The sequence below is a fragment of the Esox lucius genome, chromosome 3 (genome assembly GCF_011004845.1).
Source record: "Esox lucius isolate fEsoLuc1 chromosome 3, fEsoLuc1.pri, whole genome shotgun sequence".
NCBI classification, from domain to species: domain Eukaryota; kingdom Metazoa; phylum Chordata; class Actinopteri; order Esociformes; family Esocidae; genus Esox; species Esox lucius.
This window is the reverse complement of record NC_047571.1, coordinates 25,337,399-25,356,211: the sequence shown is the minus strand read 5'-3', so window position 1 is coordinate 25,356,211 and position 18,813 is coordinate 25,337,399. Positions and strand designations below refer to the sequence as shown.

The 18,813-nt window shown below is 39.0% G+C and overlaps 3 protein-coding genes across 3 annotated transcripts; 2 read left to right on the top strand and 1 right to left on the bottom strand.

Annotated features, from left to right (window-relative positions):
- The first annotated feature begins 1,269 nt into the window (after positions 1 to 1,269).
- LOC105023384 (zinc finger protein 1 homolog) lies at positions 1,270 to 4,718 on the top strand. Its single transcript, XM_010892536.3, has 4 exons — positions 1,270 to 1,711; positions 1,851 to 1,969; positions 3,071 to 3,173; positions 3,613 to 4,718. Exons 1-4 carry the CDS (start codon positions 1,429 to 1,431, stop codon positions 4,602 to 4,604), a joined length of 1,497 nt encoding a protein of 498 aa, XP_010890838.1. The 5' UTR covers positions 1,270 to 1,428; the 3' UTR covers positions 4,605 to 4,718.
- A 1,751-nt stretch (positions 4,719 to 6,469) lies between these two features.
- Positions 6,470 to 9,225, top strand: LOC105023375 (zinc finger protein 629-like). Its single transcript, XM_010892525.3, has 4 exons — positions 6,470 to 7,222; positions 7,373 to 7,485; positions 7,726 to 7,828; positions 8,095 to 9,225. Exons 1-4 carry the CDS (start codon positions 6,937 to 6,939, stop codon positions 9,042 to 9,044), a joined length of 1,452 nt encoding a protein of 483 aa, XP_010890827.1. The 5' UTR covers positions 6,470 to 6,936; the 3' UTR covers positions 9,045 to 9,225.
- A 315-nt stretch (positions 9,226 to 9,540) lies between these two features.
- Positions 9,541 to 18,745, bottom strand: tmem71 (transmembrane protein 71). The gene is made up of 10 exons (XM_010892512.3): positions 18,539 to 18,745; positions 15,263 to 15,367; positions 14,720 to 14,774; positions 13,810 to 14,025; positions 13,047 to 13,231; positions 12,487 to 12,693; positions 12,241 to 12,310; positions 11,809 to 11,870; positions 11,665 to 11,714; positions 9,541 to 11,561 (listed from the first exon to the last, which is right to left on the bottom strand). Exons 2-10 carry the CDS (start codon positions 15,291 to 15,293, stop codon positions 11,538 to 11,540), a joined length of 900 nt encoding a protein of 299 aa, XP_010890814.2. The 5' UTR covers positions 15,294 to 15,367; positions 18,539 to 18,745; the 3' UTR covers positions 9,541 to 11,537.
- Positions 18,746 to 18,813: the final 68 nt, after the last annotated feature.

Here is an 18,813-nt window from a genome sequence, read left to right as displayed (position 1 = left end):
CTTTTTTTCGTCACACGTCCCATCGCATCTTGTCTTGCAAATTGTATAGAAATTGTATAGAAGCATGTTAATTTAGCAGCATGTTCGATAGAATGTGATACTTTGATCGTAACTCGCACATCTGAAGCGCCCTCTCTTCTGTAAATAGTAGCTAACGTCTCCCTAGTATCGACCACCCCCATTATCGGCCGTTTCTAGTGGTCTGAGAAGTAAATCCTCTCAAGTTCAAAATGTTAATGCACTGGAAAGCAACGGTATCTTTTGCTAATCAATATACCATTTCAGCTAGCCCACTACATTTTTTTATAGAAATATATGGAGGTTAAAAATAAAATTTACATTTTAAAATTGTCATGTATGGAAATTGTTTTAGACAATTTGCAAATCGTGAAATTCGACTTGCACGACAGAGCAGACATCATGTAATATCAAAAGTGATCAGTCTTTTTTCTTTGCCAGAAGGCAACAAAGCTAGCTAAAAGGTTGACACAGATTACACAGTACAAGAAGATGTTTTTCAAAGTTGCTGTTGGATATGCTGATTATAATCTTCAATTTCAGCAGAACACAGTAGCAAAACTGTGTGTGTTTCACAGATGTATGTTTTTTGGGGATTTTAAGTTAACATATTTCAGCTTATTCTGTTTAGAGGAAGGGAGATCCGGTTATTAAAATCCGGTTATTATTTTTTTTATTATGATCAAATTTTCAATTACTTCATTCCGAGATGAATAGGCTACTGACTAAGTCTGTTTTGAAATGATTCAGAGAAATCGTGTTTAGAAACAGAAAATGTATGTAGAATTATAAGCCTAGTTGACAAAAGTATTTTGGTATGCCGTTTTTGTGCCTTTTATTGGTGTTGGATGGAGTGGACTTTAATTTCATTACTTGGATAGAATGTAAGTCATTAGATCATTGTCTAACACAGACAGGTGTACTTTTAGCCAACCTTGACCAAAAATAACTTTATTTTGATAATCTTTATCTGTAGTTACTCTCAAAATGATGAAAATATGTTTAGGGGAGTATGCCAAGACCCCCCTAACCGAAGCTTTGCCCCCCTATCCACGAATTTCTAGTGATGTCCCTGCTGATTGTCATGGTATATAAATGCATTAAGGGAAGAGGGGTTAGGGTATATGGCTAATATACCATGGCTGAGCTGTTCTTGGGCACAAAGCGTCACAGAGCTTAACCATGGTATATTGGCAATATATCACAAACCCCTTCAACCAGGTGTTTTATTGCCGTCTTCATAGCGAGGCTTTTATTTTGAAGTTATGTCGCCGAGGTCGCAGCGTCATACTGGTGGAACGGACGAGCCTGGTCTGACAATAGAAACGCTGTAACATCAACTGACTGATATTCAAATCCTTTTTCCTTGAATACTCTACAAAATAGTTATATGGTTATAGTCATAACAAGATGTCAGTCCATTTGTCGGGCACAATGTCATCTTCTGTTCCGTTTCACACACAGCTTACCTCCATTATGGAGGTCTTGGTAAACGCGGCCGTGGCGGAAATATGCGAACTTGTGGACGACGGATACGCGGTTTTACATTTGGAAATATCTCGAAGTCAAAAAGAAAATGAAGTTTTGAGGGAGAGATTGCAGATAATCGAGATGCGGAATGGACATGGACAGAAGCCAGTAACACAAGAGCGCTCCATGAGAAATCACACAGCGAGACCTGTCCTCAACCCAGGTAACAATCTGTTTACAATATTTGTTTGTGATTGATATCACTATTATTGTACGAACTCCAGTAGTTAGTATCGTTTTCATTGGTTTTGTCCTCAATTATTTGTGCCAGGAACATTTTGTTATTCTAATTTTGTTTTTAGAGCCAGCTGAATATGGATATAACCGAAGTCCCGTAGGCAGAGAGTTGAACAACTTCTGCAGCGACGAGGAGCATCCAAGCAAAGAAGACCCTGTAAAGCAGTCCTGTGCTGTTATGAAGGTAGATGAGTAACAATGTGACCACCTAGTACACATTTAATTGCTCATATGAGCTAGGCAGAACCACCATTCGAAATTGGCCTTTAGCAAGTGACAGTATCCGTTCTACGGGAGTCTAAGGTTTTGTAATATTTTAATTAAGCAAAAATAATGTGATGTGTGGCTCCGAATGGTATTTCCAATAGGTATTTCTCAAGTCTGGTTACGTAAATGGACACTTGTGATTACAGCCAGTCTAGTCCTATATCAAAAGAGAAGATAACCAGCTATAGCCTACACACCGATGTTCATTCAGTTATCTATCTTGTCACTGTAATAAAATAACTTTATCCCAATGAACACGTTTTAAGGAACGAAGAATTGCCATGTTCTGTGCAATAACTGTAGAGACAGATGAGCTCACTTGGGCTGTATGCTCAGTTATCCCACAACATTACAACGTACTTACGAACATTTTGGGAAAGGTGTTGTGGGAGATGGTTGGTTGGTAGTCTAACCCGATTAAGCCAATGCATATCACGCCTGTTTTTCCAAATGTTTAATTGTCTGTGTTTATGACTCTGAAAGAGTATTAATAACTGGCATTTTTCTAACTTCAAACAATATTATTTATTAGTATAGTATTCATTTTTTAAATCCTAATGTGAACCTCGAGACAAAAAGCTTGCCCACTCCTGCATTACATCCACACTAAAGTATAAATTTGCTTTTCTAAGGTTTTCAGATTTCTGTCACCTAAGGCATGCTTAGATGTGCACAAGCTTTTATTTCTGTGTGTGCATGCTTCAACTGATGACTACTGCTATTGTAAGTTAAAACAGACTTTTAACTTTTATTTATTAAACATTCAGGCTTGTGAAGAAAATATCCTATTCAAACAAAATTTTCTCATCATAGAATTCAGTGCAATTCAACATCAGGTCTCAAAGCAGTTATCTGATTGGCGTTATCTATGGATTCAGGCACTATAGGTAAAATATTCAGAGCTGGTATTGTAGTCCGGCAGTTATCATTAATGAGCTCTTACACAATTGGAGTGGCAAGGTCTTTTTCATGTGCTATTGAAAGATTTTAAGAAATGATAAATCTGGTTCCTTTTCAGTCTTTGGTGAAAGAGATGGGTAAGTCTGAGTGCATTCAAATCAAAGAGGAAAGAATGGAGGACAACATAACTCCACAGAACGAGTCAAGGATGGAAGGAGACAGTAAGTGCAATGGAGGCTATAATAACACTTCTAATGCCAGTCCTTTGGAATGGTTTGTCTTTACTGAAAAATTCCACCACCATCTTTAAATGTTTTTTTCCGGAAGTTGAGGAAAGGCGATTATAAACAAGGTGGTTTGAATACTTAATGCTGATGTCTGGAACCAGTGTTATATTTAAGCAGCCTGGCATGAGGTGGTGTTGTGTATGGCCAATATACCACAGCTGATAGCTGTTCTTAGGCACAACACACACCTGTTGTATAAGACACAGCTTTCAGCTAATCAGCCTTCAGAATTTGGTGACCATTTACATTTACAATTGCCATGGTATATTGTGCCCAATATACCATGGCTAGGAGCTGTATCCAGGCAATTGTCATTGCTCAATTACTCACGGGACAGTTACACAGTATTTAATTTTTTCCCCCCCATCTATAGGTAGTGTTGAATCAGGTGCTGATGAAGACAAAGGAGATATGATTGGGCACACTCAGACAAACAGTCTCTTTCAGGACTATGATCCGCAAATCAATGCAGACCAAGAGAGTGAGGGCACGAACCAGAAGCTTCCAAGTATGAACGCTGCCCACAATGTACAGGCGCAAGGATACTCGGGCTTATGGACACCAATAAGCACTGAAACTGATTCTGAGGATCCAGCATGTTCTTATGCTTCGGAATTAAGTCCCACTCATGTTGCACTACACATCAACCAACAACAACAGGCGCCAGTGGTTGAGAAAAGCACTTTGTTCCCTGTTAAATCTTTCAATGTGAAACCGGAGGCCACGATTCTTGATTCAGAACCCTATGGAGAAATATATCAATGTAGCAGTAATGAGTATTATTGCAATAATAGCAGTAATAATTTGCATCCGCAAAATCGCATCTCTTACGAGGCTAGTAAAAATGTTGGAAATCTTGCCATTGCCGACAAGTGTTTGGCAAAGAGTAAAGTAAATGTAAGCGAAAACACATCAAGGCCAAAAGTGGGCATAGTCCAACGTTATATGGCAGGACATAAAATGCAGCACAGGGTGGGCAAACGAGAAAAACGCTATGTTTGTGGCTTCTGCAGAAAAAGCTTTACTTGTCCAAAGTATCTCCAGTCTCATCAGCGGGTCCACACTGGAGAGAAACCCTTCAGCTGTTCTCAGTGTGGGAAGAAGTTCGGCCAAGCTGGTTATCTGAAGAAACACCTGAACGTCCACACGGGAGAGAAACCATTTGTTTGCCCTCTGTGTGGAAAGCGGTTTGCAGACTCAAGTAATCTCATCAGACACAAGAGTGTTCACATAGGACAAAGACCTTTTGTTTGCATACAGTGTGGGGAGAGGTTTCCAGCAAAGCACAACCTTAGAGTTCATCTAGAGATAAACCACTCTGGTTGCTCGAGTGCTGGAGATGTATTGTCACACAGTTTACCATGAACAGTCATGAGTAATTATACTCTTAACATTTAGACTGAGAATGTTTTGTCTGTAGTAGGCTATTTGTCATTTACAGTTAAGGAAGTTTTGAAGAAATAAATGAATGGAACTAATTATTCTTCGTGTGTTTCCACTAATGTTCATATTTATAAAGTGTGGCTAGCCATATACTCTATAAAAGGTGCAACACAAACAGTGAATCTTACTATTGCAGCACAGGGTGGTTATTTATATGAAATACAATTGCTACCTCTGGGAAAAACTCCCCTCAAAAACAGTCATTAATAGAATTCTAGGGGAGGGATGTGAGATGTGAATAGATTATTTTTAATATTTTTATATAATGCAAAAAAAACAAGCAAAAATGACCGGTCGACATAGATCTACAGTTAATGTTTTAAGTTAGTGTTTCAAATAACTTTCTTGCAGGTTCGTCTATCATTTTGCATTGACTTTTTATCTCGATGTGCTCGCTTTACACACTCGCAGTACTATCCTTCCCCTCTAAACCAACCTGGACTTCCTAGTACTACACCAGTCTTGTTCGGGAAGGGACCAGGAGGAGGAGACAAGTTATGTCTTCATAGTAATTTTGATTATTGTTTGGTTCTGTGCCTTCAAACGTTGAAAAAGTTCAAAAAGGTATGTTGTGAACCGGTTATTCAATGAAATTGCATTAACAATAAAAACACAAATATGAGTTTAGGGAGAAAATATATACGATTTAAACTTTCTCCATATATCGATAAAAATTATATTTTTTATTGATTATTCAACATGGAAGTTTGATTACCATCTGAGGGCTAAAATAGCATTAGGTAAATTTTCTGACCCATTCGTGGGAAGCAGCCTCCCTTCTCTGCTGCTTTTCTCTGTGCATGGCCTTAACTGCCTCTAGAGGCCCGCAAAGTCCTTTATCCATTTCCTTGATCTGTTCCGGTTTGAGTTCTTGCCTTCAAAATAAAGGTATTCAGGTAAAACTCTGTGTATGATAACAATTAGCCATGGTTGCAGTTTTTCATAGGACATCATGTAAGGCACCCTAATGGGATCGAGGGGAAACTGTGGTTGGTTGTTACCTTTTTTGCAAATTCCAGTGAGATAAATCAGTGCAATGGGTCCAGAATGTACATGGTAGCACAGGCCCAAGGTCTACCACCTTGGATGCAATATCATCATGGTGGCGTTGTAACAAGCTTCCCAAGTGACCAACTTACTACACCTTAATGAAGTTTATCACACTGGCCCCATGTGACATAGAATGTTAAAAGTTGTTAAACAGGTCAAATTCCTTTTTTTGCCAGAGGGATTCAATATTGACTCAATGTTGGATTTTTTGCTATCTGGGATTTTGTGAAAAATGCTTCATACGCTGCCCCTGTAATACCGAATGGTCATTCTTCATGTTACGTGATATTTGGCATCTATGGACTAAACCCAATCAAAGCATAATAATCTAAACAAGTTCATCATAAAATATGGTCACCTTTGACCAATGTCCAATGACCTATATCATTAAATCTTGGTACATAAGTCAATTTCCACGCAAGGAGTATATTTGCAATTGGGACCTGTTAACTTACCCATCATAGATATCAAGCTATTTTGAATTAGTGAAGTACAATTCAAACCAATCTTCACATACCTTGACATTTAGCATCTATGGACAAAACTCCTTAATAATTGCCAGGACAATATATCAGGAAACAAAGCCCTTATTGACCAACAAACATTGAAGTGGGCAGGGTTTTGCACATATGCATATGAATCACACAGAGAGAGTGAGAATATCAATAAATGACTACAAAGGGATTGTGATGTAATTTATGCAAGTCATTTCAGTTTGGCCACACAATGGCGCCATAACAGCCAAATGACAGTTTCCCTTGATCTGTGTCACAGTGTGGTTCGATTTGGGAGATATGCTCAGGGTTATGACTGTAGCTAATTTATTAACTTTGGATTAAGTTGGACACATTGTGGCAAAGTGGGACAGGACAACCCATCCATGCGGCATTTGATGCATCTATGCACATTTGGTGCATACATGTCTCTCCGCATGCAATTGGTGCAATATGGTAGCTGAATGCTGAAACCAGCTCAATGCTACTTGGAGCTGTAATAATTTTTTTCGTGGAGAACCTTTATTCTGGAAGTTTCGTGACCCGGAAATTGTCCTTCGCGCTGCTGACCAGACGCTGTTCATTTTTGTTATGCTAGACTAAATGTAATTTCGAGGCGTTGGAATCTCTATATATATTTTTTACAAAATATTTATTCAAAACTTCATCCATTAACAGTTACTTATATTAACGCATTTTCTGGTCTAATAATGGCAAATTCAGTTGCCTTTCATACTCAGCTAGCCTCAATCATGGAGGTTTTGGCTAACGCGGCGGTGGCTGAAATCTGCGAGCTTGTTGACAATGGCTATGCAGTCCTGCATTTGGAGATATCTCGAGGGCAGAAGGAGAATGAAGCATTGAGGAGGAAACTACGGCTGATGGAGCTGAAAGTGTCTCGTGTGAGTGCCCTGAGAGCGGGAATGGGAAGTTCCATCCTCGCGCACAGTCGCTCGCGAGCTCACCTTGGCATGGAATCGAAAAGGACATCAAGCAGTAAGATTTGGGCGTTCCATTTGAAAAACACACAGCTAGTTAGGCCTACTTGTTACATTGGTTTGTTACAACAAGACACCATTGATATACACTAGTGTGTGTGTGTGTGTGTGTATATGAACTTCCCTTCTCTAATGGTACTTATTGTAGGCGAGCTACAATGTCGGAGAGCAGTTGATTCCCAATTGGTCACCAGCCTGTTTAGGGACGGAAAGTCCGTAGGTGACACTGGACAAACTACCACAGTAACCGCACAAAGAAAGGTAAAATTCAAAGTTACTTTTGGATGTGGTGCCCTTTTCTCCACTTTTGTTTGGACTGTTAGCAGCCGAAATATCACTGGTTTTCAGCACAACCTAGTTCTGGAAGCAAAAATGACACGGACCGCATATCTGCACAATCCATTGTTTGTAACTAACGAGTAAAAGTCTCAAAGTTATAGGATTCTTCCCAGTTATAACCTATGCTTCTTAACTAATTTGACCTAACATTGTGTGCAACAGCCTGCAGCACTGGATGAGTTGAAGCCTAAATCGCAGACCATCAAAGAGGAAAGGCAGGAAGAAGCGTGGGAGAATCTTGACCAAGGAGAGAGACTGAGTACTGGTAAGTAAATTATAGTAAGACTTAAGTGTTTTCATTATACTATGTCTATCATTATGCCTTTTGGAGAAAAGTGTAATTTTAGTCACATCTTATTATATACAGATGCTGGACCACAAATATGAAATCCACCTTTTGTACCAGAAATAAGAATACTGATAAAATTATTGCAATAAAGTTAGACATTTCAGCATCAATATTTCTCATGATTATTGGCACGATGTGCATCCGGTTCGTGTTCATCCACACACTGTTCTTCGTTTTTGTAGAGGCTTTAAATCACAGTGTTGATGGGGGTGATAGGCATTCCGGCCTGGACACCGAAGCTCCTCAACCAATCAGTAAACAGGAGAACCCAAGCTCTTGTCTATGGGTGAGTGGCGAGACAGACAACAGCAGCAGTCTCTTACCAGAACCGAGTAAAAACACAAGTGTGAACAAAATATCCCAGAACCCGGGATTGGAGAATGGTGATGGGATACCCGAGCCTGTGGGCTTCGACTGTATGATGTTTGACCCTCCACGACAACTCGGGGCCCTTAACCCGCAGGGCCATGGGGATGACATTCCAGAATGCTCGTACTCTCACGTGGACGTTGTGCCCTTACACTCGGACGCAGAGCACGCTTTCCCCTATGCAGTCAGCACTGCAACTCGCTCCGGCGCCGAGCACAAGCAAACCGTAGCGTACAGGGACAATAGGCAGAGAGCGCCGCTGTCCTCCGATGAGCCTCACGTGACCGCTCGAAAGGGTTTGGAGGCTGAACCCAGTGGTTTGGTCATGACGGATGGCTGGGTCTCGCACGACAGCCAGAACAACAACAGTGCGAGCTACAGCCGCGACGGCGCAGCAGGTAAGCTTTTCATTTGCACTTTCTGCGGCAAGACGCTGGCCTGTCTGAAGAACCTTAAGACACACCTGAGGGTTCACACCGGCGAGAAGCCGTTCAGCTGCATGCAGTGCGGGAAGCGCTTCTCCGACTCCAGCAACCTCAAGCGACACCAGAGCGTCCACACGGGGGAGAGACGCTATGGCTGCAGCCACTGCGGGAAGCGCTTCGCCCAGTCGGGCTCGCTCAAGGTCCACCTGAGCGTGCACACGGGGTGCAAGCAGTTCCGATGCCCACAGTGTGGGAAGACTTTCATATCGGGCAATCATCTCAAGAGACACATCAGTGTCCACGACGGAGAACGACTGTTACCAGACGCTTTTCAGTAAGCGTAAGCGCCCTCAAAAATGCTTTCAACTCCACTTGAAGAAGTAAAAAGCGATCGCTTTATAAGTAACTTGATATTCCAAAAGGTACTTTTTTTTAAGTTAGTGTTCTTGTAACTACCATTAAAGCTGTTTAGTCACTCATCCTCTGTACATAAAGTGCCTCGGTTTTAGAGGAAAATTATGGTGTGTAGTGGTTTTTGGATGTGTAAGTGGTGTGTCTTAAGTATTTAATGGGTGGGAATTTTGTAATAAAGTATACATAAGACTGTTTTTGTTGTTGATTTGACAGTAATGTTAGAGGAGTTTAGTTATAATGAATAGCGTTCCTAATGAGCCAGTAATATTGCATTGATACATGTGCCTTGAGTCATACAGTATCAGTCAAAAGGTTGGACACACCCATTCACTGTACATATTTGCTGCGCTATCAGTATCAGTCTTCACTCTAATGCCGAAGTAGTTTCGTAGTTTGAACTCTTAATATGGAAGACAGGGGTCAGAGTGCTACATTTTTTTATTTAAATGAAGATATACAGGGACATGTTAAAGGCTTACTATAAACAGTAATATTTCAATAGATCCTGAATATGCACTGTAAATACAGAATCTTCCAAGTAAGCTTACATACTTGAATCATTATAAAAATATTTCCTCTTATGGAGGATAATTAAGTTGTACAAGCCAGATGGATTTATTAAACTTTAACAAATCTGTTAGTAGATATGTTTACATTTTACAGTGCTTGCAATATAGCTTATTTACCTAAAGAATATAAACACATACTGTGCAACAGTCTGATTAAAATTGCATCTTTGTTAAAAATCAAAGTCGAAAAAGTGAGTGCAAAAGGAGCATGCGTACCGCAAGTACCAAACCATTTAAAAATGCGGAAACTAGTTGAGTAAATCAAAGCAATTAATGATTGTAAAAAAAGTTACAAATGTCAAACTGGTTTATATAAAAGGATTGTGAGTGAACAAACAAATGTCAATTCTGGTAAAGTACACTCAGTACATGTCATTAAATGCAAATAAAAATGATGAATAAATGAATGATAATGGCCATGTTGTTTTACATAGCATATTATAAGTACATTACCTTTTTTAATATCAAACGTATACCAACAACTAGCAATAGTTGATTTCTAAGAACATAACACATTTGATGAACTATTGCAGATTTAACACTTTCTGGTCTGAGAATTGTCTCATTTGGAATAATGGTTCAGATTTGGCACTTGGTGTGCAAAAATACAGCAATAATACAAGCAGTATGAGACGATAAAAAACATTACAACACCAACATCAATCTATATAAAGTAACACAGAGTTGAATTGTACAGTGACTAAAGCACAATTCACCTTTTATTTTCTTTGAATTCTAAAAAGCTTGGCATAGTTTGAGGTCCAAACATGACACTCATTTCAACTTTATGAAGTAAAAACTTCAAGAAGCTGTACAGTACGTAATCATCTATTTAGCTACGGGCTGTGCCTCGTTCCTTTTCCTGATGGAAACTACATTTTCCTTCTGGTTTGACAAAAAACAACACTTCAATGCCATTATATACTTAACATTGTGCAATTTCTGTGTGAAAGGGAGGGGTTCATTTTTGTTTAGACCTTAGCTGCAGTAATTTAAATATAATCATATAATACTATTCTTCTATCCACTGATAAGTGCTCATGGTTAACCACAAGAGGCCGCTAATAATGTGACCACTGAAAATTACCTACCCATATACTTCCTAAGGAAAGTTTTTCATTTTAATGTCAGCACTACAATGAGCATATAGGCATCTTCCCACTGCGGCCATATCTTCCAGCAGCGTTGTTCATCACACAACTTGTGTTTTAATTATAGTTTATTGCATTTTAAGGATTCTGCAGTCTCCTTTCTCTGCTGATGTGCGGCCCTGTTTTGTTAAGCAGGCACTAGGTTGCTCTTATATAAACTAAAGAAGGCACTTAAATGGTTGTTTTTCCTCAGGAGAAAAAAATGCACCTTAATTAAATAGTTATAAATAACTTCCAGGTAGTTCGTGTTTAAAAACAACAAAACTATGTTGTCCATTTGGTTAATGGCAAATTAAAGTTGCAGCCATCATTTTGGTGAGAAAAACCTGTCTCCGACTGAAAGACTGCTACTTTAATAGCTTTGTTATTCATTCAAAATACTGGAAGCTGTAGAAAATAAGTCAAGTTGGACAGCCCCAAAAAAGCCAAGATCAGGAAAAATACAGGTAATTCATTACATTGAAATGTCTGCATAATGCACAATAATATTTCTTATTAATCTTTGTGTTCAGGATTCTGGGTGACATTTTTTCAAATGCATGTCATGCACGTCATCTGTTTGTCTAAATGTATGAATCCACTTTCACACTTTAAAATGTCTTCATTTTCATTGCTTTAAAAAACGACTTCAAAATGAGTGAAACTTGAGTCTGTGTGTGTGAGAGTGTGTGTGTGTGTCAGTCTGCACAGCTTTTATCTACTCATTTCTTGATGTAATGTCCTGGAAGAGAAATTGAGAACAACATTACTGACCATGTTAATATGGAACTTATTATTCCCTGAGGATAAAAGTAGTATAATTGAACACTGAGAATATAACTCACCTCCGTCTTTGCTTTTCTCCACTTACTCATGGGTCCAGACTTCGTAAGGACTGGGGAAAAAGCTGTGTATTAAAATCATGTTCACTGACATGGATACAAATGATCTTTTAAAAGCCCCATAGAGTACATTAGAAGTTCACTTACACAGAGAGGTCATAATCAATATAAATGTTGTGAATGCCATTGTCAGTCCCCACAGCAAGCACCTGAAAAATTATGAAATATTTTTGGTTAGCGGGTATTGAATACTAGAGCAAATTTTTTGGGGTTGACAAGCTTTTATAAAGGACTTGATAATGAATAGGTTTGCAAGTGTTTTTTGTTGTTTAATTACCTAAGATGCACCTATCCTTTGTGCTGATTGTTTTAAATGGATAGTGTGTTTGGGAACCTAGCCCTTTTTTCACACTTAGCCAGAGTGGATGAACTCATGGATACCCTTGTGATGTATGGTTCATGTCATTTTTTGGAGCCATTGCTAAATCAGATTTGTGCAATTGCTGGTCTTTGCACCATCATGTCAGTATTTCGCTAAATGCAAAGGCCACCAAATATACGTTTATACTGACGGCTTACCTTGATAATACAGCAGAGGAGACAAAGACCGCAAGAATGATGAGGAATAGGGCTTTCACCATGGTGGAGTCTGAAACACATTTAATGTAGCATATTTTAACAAAACTGGCCAAAACCAAAAATAACTTGATGACTCCTGTCATCTCCTAATACTGAAGAGAAGCTTGATTCATAATTATATACAAAACATTTAAACACTGTGAATGCAGTTAATTTGTAATCTAGTATGCGTGGAATGCTGCTCACCTGGCGGCTGGGGTTTAGGCAGGCAGTGGGTATTGGAGAGGAAGGCTGAGGGGGGTGGGACATCCAGGAGGCCACTTTGGGATTGGCCAAAATGCACTTGGGACACACAGGTCTCCGTGACGATTTCCTCCTGTAGCATGGGTTCGTGAGACAACAACTGAGGTTCATGGGACAACTTCTCGGGCGGAGAAATTACCTCACTGTCATCTGGAATGGCAAAACATACATGTACAACAGAGAGAAAGGCTTATAAAAGTTTCCCATTTAAGGTGGGTGTGGTTTAGCCAGTAAGAATGGCAGACATGGTTAGGCATGATAAGAGACACCATGTGGGCTTCAACAGCTGAGTACCACTCAATACACTTCTAAATATAGGACAGATGCCACTTGATTAAAATCTATTGTCTAGGGGGACAATAGTACCACTAAATGTCACCAAAATGATATAAAATTTGTGTAACAATCCTTTAATCAGATCCACATTGCTAACGGGTTACAACAGTGGTCCGGTCCAAGTAGCTCCCACACAAACATAGCATAACAGAAATAGCGGGCCTCACCATAAGTGAAAGTGCAGCTGGTGTCCATATCGGCGGTGCTCAGCTCCAGCCAGGAGGACTCTGCAAGGGGAAGGTGACGTACCACTCCAAACACGTTCTCATCCAGCCATGTGTGACACGTCTCAGTCATGTCACTTAACATACTAGCCAGAGACCTGCGGGCTTTCCGCCTGCGCCGGAAGATTCTTTACGAGGGAAACATCATTGCATATGTAAATACCTAATGTTGTTAAGGTACATATTGCAACTTAATCTTGTATTATTGCTTCTGTATATTGCATCGGTGATCACAGTAAATAATTTTGTGATGATACACAGTAGGACATTAGTCAACAATTACATCTGTTGTGGAAACTACTTAAGGTTGTCACCCAGAGGGCACATTTGTGTTTTCTTAAAGCGGTGCAACACCATAAGAATATGTAATAAAGGTATGTTAAAAGGCGCATTACAGTATTACTTTAATACTTTAATGAATCTATAACATATGCTGACTAACAATAATTGTAACAAATATTTTAAAACAAGCTGATTGTATATACACTGGGTGTATATATGATAATCATCATGCATTGTCATATATCATGTGCTTTCATTCTGCAGAACACCTAAGACACCCAGAATTTACCAGACTTTCCAACCTGCCTAACGTGTTCTGTGTAGGCCTGACAACTAATCTAGTCCGTGACCTCACCCATACAAGCAAGTCGCGCAGACACACGTGCCCATCCACTCTTCAATATGGCTGTTTGGAACAACTCACCTGACTAGGTTCTCTTTGTAGGACAGTTTAATTTTGGATGGGGTGAGGGAGACGTTGCCCTCGTCATCCCAGGCATAGCTGTCCTCGGTCAGGACGTAGTAGCCGTTGTTGAGAAGGCGTGGGCTCCGGCGGCAGGAGCTTGGAGAGCCTGTCACAGGATTCACACAGTAACAGTGGTAGGAGTCGTCTGGGGAAGACAGGAGGGACAGGCCCAAGCTAGAGTGCACATGGACAGCAGAGAACGACGGATGTTAAGAGTTACACACACACTTTTACACTGACGCTGTTGTTTATTATGTATCCTGTTGCAGTCGCCATACCCCCACTTATATGTGCCTGAACCACCACCATGTACTCCAACTACTTGGTACTGGTACTTTCTGTATACAGCCACGCTATTGACATTCCCAATTATGTGCTATTCATTGTGTACATATTCCTGGCGTTATGAATTTTGCAGTCACAAGTCTTCATTTTTTAGTGTATCTTCATCTTTCTCTTTGATTTGAACTATGTACTGTTGCCCAAATCCCTCGAGAAGACCTTTGCTACCCTTCAGGTTTACCTCTCCATCTCTAACCTAGCACATCTGATTCTACCAGTTAGATGTTTGCCAGGAATTTGAGTTGCTGAAACAGCTGTAAAACAGTGGGGTTCCAGCCAAATCCTGCATACTCAAGGGTTCTCCAGAAGACGGGCTGGCTACATTTGACCTATGATAAACCCTTCTTAGATAAATGAAATGATCAAAATCAATTCAGCATGGAAATAAACTAAGTGAAGTTATGGATGCAATCTGCTAATCCAATTAAAGATAAAAATACAACTATTCAGAACACAAAACCATACCCAACACAAAACCATTTAACATAACCATTAACCATTTAACATAACTTATTTTTAATTTTACCTTTGACATGACTCATCAGGTTGTGTTGGTTCTCTCCTTCTCTTTATTGGTGAACCTGTTAATACAAAGAAATATTGACTTTCACAAGAATTCACAAGTTTATTGGCTAGACAAACTGTAATTTGAAAGTGCAAGCTTGTGAAAATCTGCATGAGTTACACTTAACATTAAAAAAAATATATATCCCTAACAGAAAACCAAAGATGAAAGTACCTAGAGAGATTTATTGACCTAAATATAGTGAACTAACATTCCAGTTAGTTCCAGTTGAATACAATTCACGTTGACAATGTACGCAAAATCAGTTCTGTGTGTTGATGACAGCCTGACTTGGAAGCCTCCAAACCAATAATGAGAATAAGTAATATTTGTGTCTCAAGTCCCTAAGATAACATAAAAATATTGTTTGCTGTATTTTCTAAAATCCTTTATTAATCTTTTATTTAATATGCTTTTTTAAATTTAATACGTGTTCTCATGAGCATCGTCAAGAAAATATAAACACAAATAAATTGTACATCCAGAGATGTAGTCTGAACATACTTGTAACAGGCCCAGTGAACAGCAAAGCCATGTCTATCCATACACACAGACAGCGCTGCCTCAGGGAAGGACGGATCACAGATGAAACGTAACAGTCGTCTCAATCTGAAAAAGACATCAGGAGTGTTTGAGAAAAAGCAAAAGAGCTGGAATCTATTTCATTCAGAAAAAAGCAACATCCTTTTGAGTCCTAAAAAATTACATTATTCCAATTCTCTCCTTTTACCATACATAGTATGAAAGTTTTTTTTTTTATATGAAGACAGGGATCATTATCACCTTGATGAAAATATACCAGGCTTATGCAGCAGATTAATTTCTAATATGAAAAAAAAAAAGCTAAGCAGACATTGAAAGCTTACAGACATATGAGAGAGAAGTACCCGGAGGATCCAAGTGACGTAATCCTTACATAAAGTCTTTAGTCTGTCCCCAAGATTATACTCCCTCTGTAATCTCCCCTCAGAGTTACCAGTCCTTCTGTCGGCTTCTGATGGGCTTTCCAATCAAAGCACTGACTGACTGACTGTTTGGTAGATTGCTGCAAGTCATGGCAAATTAGACAGGGATTTTAGATGTCTTAGAGCTGAAGATACATCTAATGTATTAACCAAAATGTTAATTTCAAAATTAGGGCAATTTACTAAAGTTATAGATAATATGTAAACCCCAGTCAAACAATCCTACTCAGACAGCACAAATTAAAAGTAATTTGAAAGTGCAACGTTACTTTCATGTGGAAGAATGTGCATTTGCCAAGTTAAGAACATTTTTACGTTTGTAATTGTAGTGAGGTCTCCAATCTGACACCCTGAGAAAAACAACTGCAGACAACCAGAGGGGAGAAAAAGAAAAACAGACAGTGATGTCACACTTCCTGTTAACTCTACCCTCACTACAACCTATTCAACAAGTTTAGTTATATGTAGATCATTTTTTTTAAATCAGTTCAAGTATATGTGCATACCCACATATGAAAACATTACATTGTAGCCAACATCCAACCTTATGCACGTTACAGTAAATTATAAATTAAGTCCACTTGTCATTCTTCAAATGTTCTTTACGCTGATGCCAAACAGCCTGTGGTTCTAAAGATTTGGTTGATTCTATATGCCTGTTTTTCCGGGGCTTCCTTCCAAATGACAAGCATTATTGGATTGCTCATAGCTCTGTGATTTCTGACCCATTAGACTATGTGGGTCAGACTTGCTGTCGTGGTAACCGTCTTTGTCTGCTGACAAGGAGAGGGTTCTATGTCAGTAAACAAGAGATTCTGTAGTGAGCTGGAGCCATCAGTGTTTCAGCAGACAGAGTGCCTGAGGAAAAAAGCACAACAGTGTTTCTGGAAACTGGGTTTTTAGGTTTTTGAAGCCTGGTTGAAAGAATCTTTTGAGAAGTGTCTTTTGATGGCCACAGCCTTTATGCACTTGACTGTTTAGAGAAAACACCCGTTGCCTTGTTTTGGTTTGAATTTGATTATTTGATTTAACAAAACAAACAATAGGCTGATATGGTGTCATGTTTCTTGGTAGCTCATTGATGTTGGCTAATATGGCCTTTGATGATTAATACATTTATCTGAAATCTATATTAGTTAATTAACTGGTCCTTATGCTAGAACTAATCTTTAAGAGTCCTACTGAGTGCTTCTCATATCTCCCTGGACTGAAACAAGCCACATGGATTTCAAGTGTCAGGGGCACCTAGGAAGCCAAGAGCTGTTGACACAGACAATCAGTTTGGTTCAATCCACTGTGCAATAACGACAAAAGCTAGCAGGCCTCTTACTTAAGTTATGCGGCTAGTTGACTTTGATTTTTAAATGGCACAAAAACAGTAAACACCAAACATCATCATACACAACCCAGACTTCCTGAGGAACTGACAAATGGCAGCTATTTGTCTTCCTGTGGGTTCATTTGCAAGAACAAGTAGACACAAACTAAGCAACATCAGACACATGGCTGTGAAAGTGTACATTAAAAAAATGTAATGTCTTACAAACCAATCAGCAATCAAGCCATAATGATCTTAAACAATAACCATCAGTTTTAACAATGGTGAAAATTCAATTTGCAAAGTCATAATTGGGGACAGGTAAAATTAAATCAACTATTTCTATTAACTGTTCTCCATGTTCAGTAGAGTCTTAATCTTAATTAATATTGTTAAAATGTTAAAGTATGTTTTTGTGTTTTTTCAATGGTAAAAGGCTAGACACATCCCATCACAGGCCACCTTCCATAATGAGAAAAGGGACAATGACCTAATAGAAGTACAATAAGGATACAGCAATTAAAGTAGTGGTGGTTTAAAAATGTAAATCCACAATTTTGCACTATAATGTAATGAATTTGTCTGAATAATTATATAATCATTTCTACTGAATCTGTTTTTCTAATAAAAAATTACAAAACCTTCTGACATTTTACATTAAAAAAAAACAGCTTATCGAGTTCAGCAACAATAAATATTGCTATTTCTTGAAAAGCTCTGAACATAAATTAAGCATATGTCATGTTGGTGTCTGAAACCTGCTGAGATGTTCTAATATTAACCTTGACTAAGAGCAACAGCTACCTAAACATACACTGCATGCTATACTGATCGAGGACTGCCATATAATCTCTGATGTATGGCTTTGCTGTTTTCTAAATAAAACATGGTTTTCAGTTGGGGGGGAAAATATTCTATCGCAATGCGCTGTTTTGACAGTGTGCATTTGGCACGTTTGCTTGTTTGTTCGTTTCTCAAATTTCAAAATGAGGGTCTTTGTATCATTGACTGAACCTAGCAGGTACCGGTAGGCCCGACTGATGATGCAGGAACTGATGATGCTGGAGCTTATGATGCTGGAAGCTGGGGGCCTATATTGAACAAGCTATTTGCTGATATAACGGGTGTAGCTACGAGTTCTGCATGAATTACCAACCCTAGGAGTGACTGTTGGGTTACTGTACTTACACTGTTTGCTATAATGATACCGCCTCAATATAGAACCTCAATATTCGTAATATGATCTGACTTAAAACAACATTTCAATTAAATAACTGCATACAAATATATAATACAGAAATACTGAACACCTATATTTTTAGGTAGCCTATTAATAAAACAAGTCGATGCAAAATAACCGACAATACTTATTTTCTATCTGAATTTTAATAACATTTCAGCGTAGATCTATCAAGTTCAAAGTCAAGCAGTGAGAAAACTATAGCTGTTTGGTGGAACAAAGAAAAAGGAAATCGTTCAAGCGATAGGGAAACTTACAAATTATCTTGCTCGTCTTCTGTCCCGGACAGCGGTAGCCTGTACGTAAAATGCTTCTTATGCTGTCTTGCGACTTGTACGTAAATAAAGAGAAACCAGAGTGACATGTAAAGTCAACATTCAAGCGGTGTGGATTGTTGATGGTCTTCTCGCTTGATAGTCCATCCGTTGCTGACGGAGCCGCGCCTACACTGATGGGTGGACCTATCAGACAAACTATGAGTGGACCATCTGAAGCCCACTGCTAAAGTGCGTCGATATCAAAGAGGCCCGTA

Coding starts and splice junctions, on each gene's coding strand:
- LOC105023384 (XM_010892536.3), top strand. CDS start 1,429: ATGTCAGTCCATTTGTCGGGCACAATGTCATCTTCTGTTCCGTTTCAC. Junction 1,712..1,850: donor GAGACCTGTCCTCAACCCAG/GTAACAATCTGT, acceptor TTTTGTTTTTAG/AGCCAGCTGAATATGGATAT. Junction 1,970..3,070: donor AGTCCTGTGCTGTTATGAAG/GTAGATGAGTAA, acceptor GTTCCTTTTCAG/TCTTTGGTGAAAGAGATGGG.
- LOC105023375 (XM_010892525.3), top strand. CDS start 6,937: ATGGCAAATTCAGTTGCCTTTCATACTCAGCTAGCCTCAATCATGGAG. Junction 7,486..7,725: donor CAGTAACCGCACAAAGAAAG/GTAAAATTCAAA, acceptor TGTGTGCAACAG/CCTGCAGCACTGGATGAGTT. Junction 7,829..8,094: donor AGGAGAGAGACTGAGTACTG/GTAAGTAAATTA, acceptor TCGTTTTTGTAG/AGGCTTTAAATCACAGTGTT.
- tmem71 (XM_010892512.3), bottom strand. CDS start 15,293: ATGGCTTTGCTGTTCACTGGGCCTGTTACAA. Junction 14,026..14,719: donor CCTGATGAGTCATGTCAAAG/GTAAAATTAAAA, acceptor TGTGCACTCTAG/CTTGGGCCTGTCCCTCCTGT. Junction 12,694..13,046: donor CAGCTGCACTTTCACTTATG/GTGAGGCCCGCT, acceptor TTGCCATTCCAG/ATGACAGTGAGGTAATTTCT.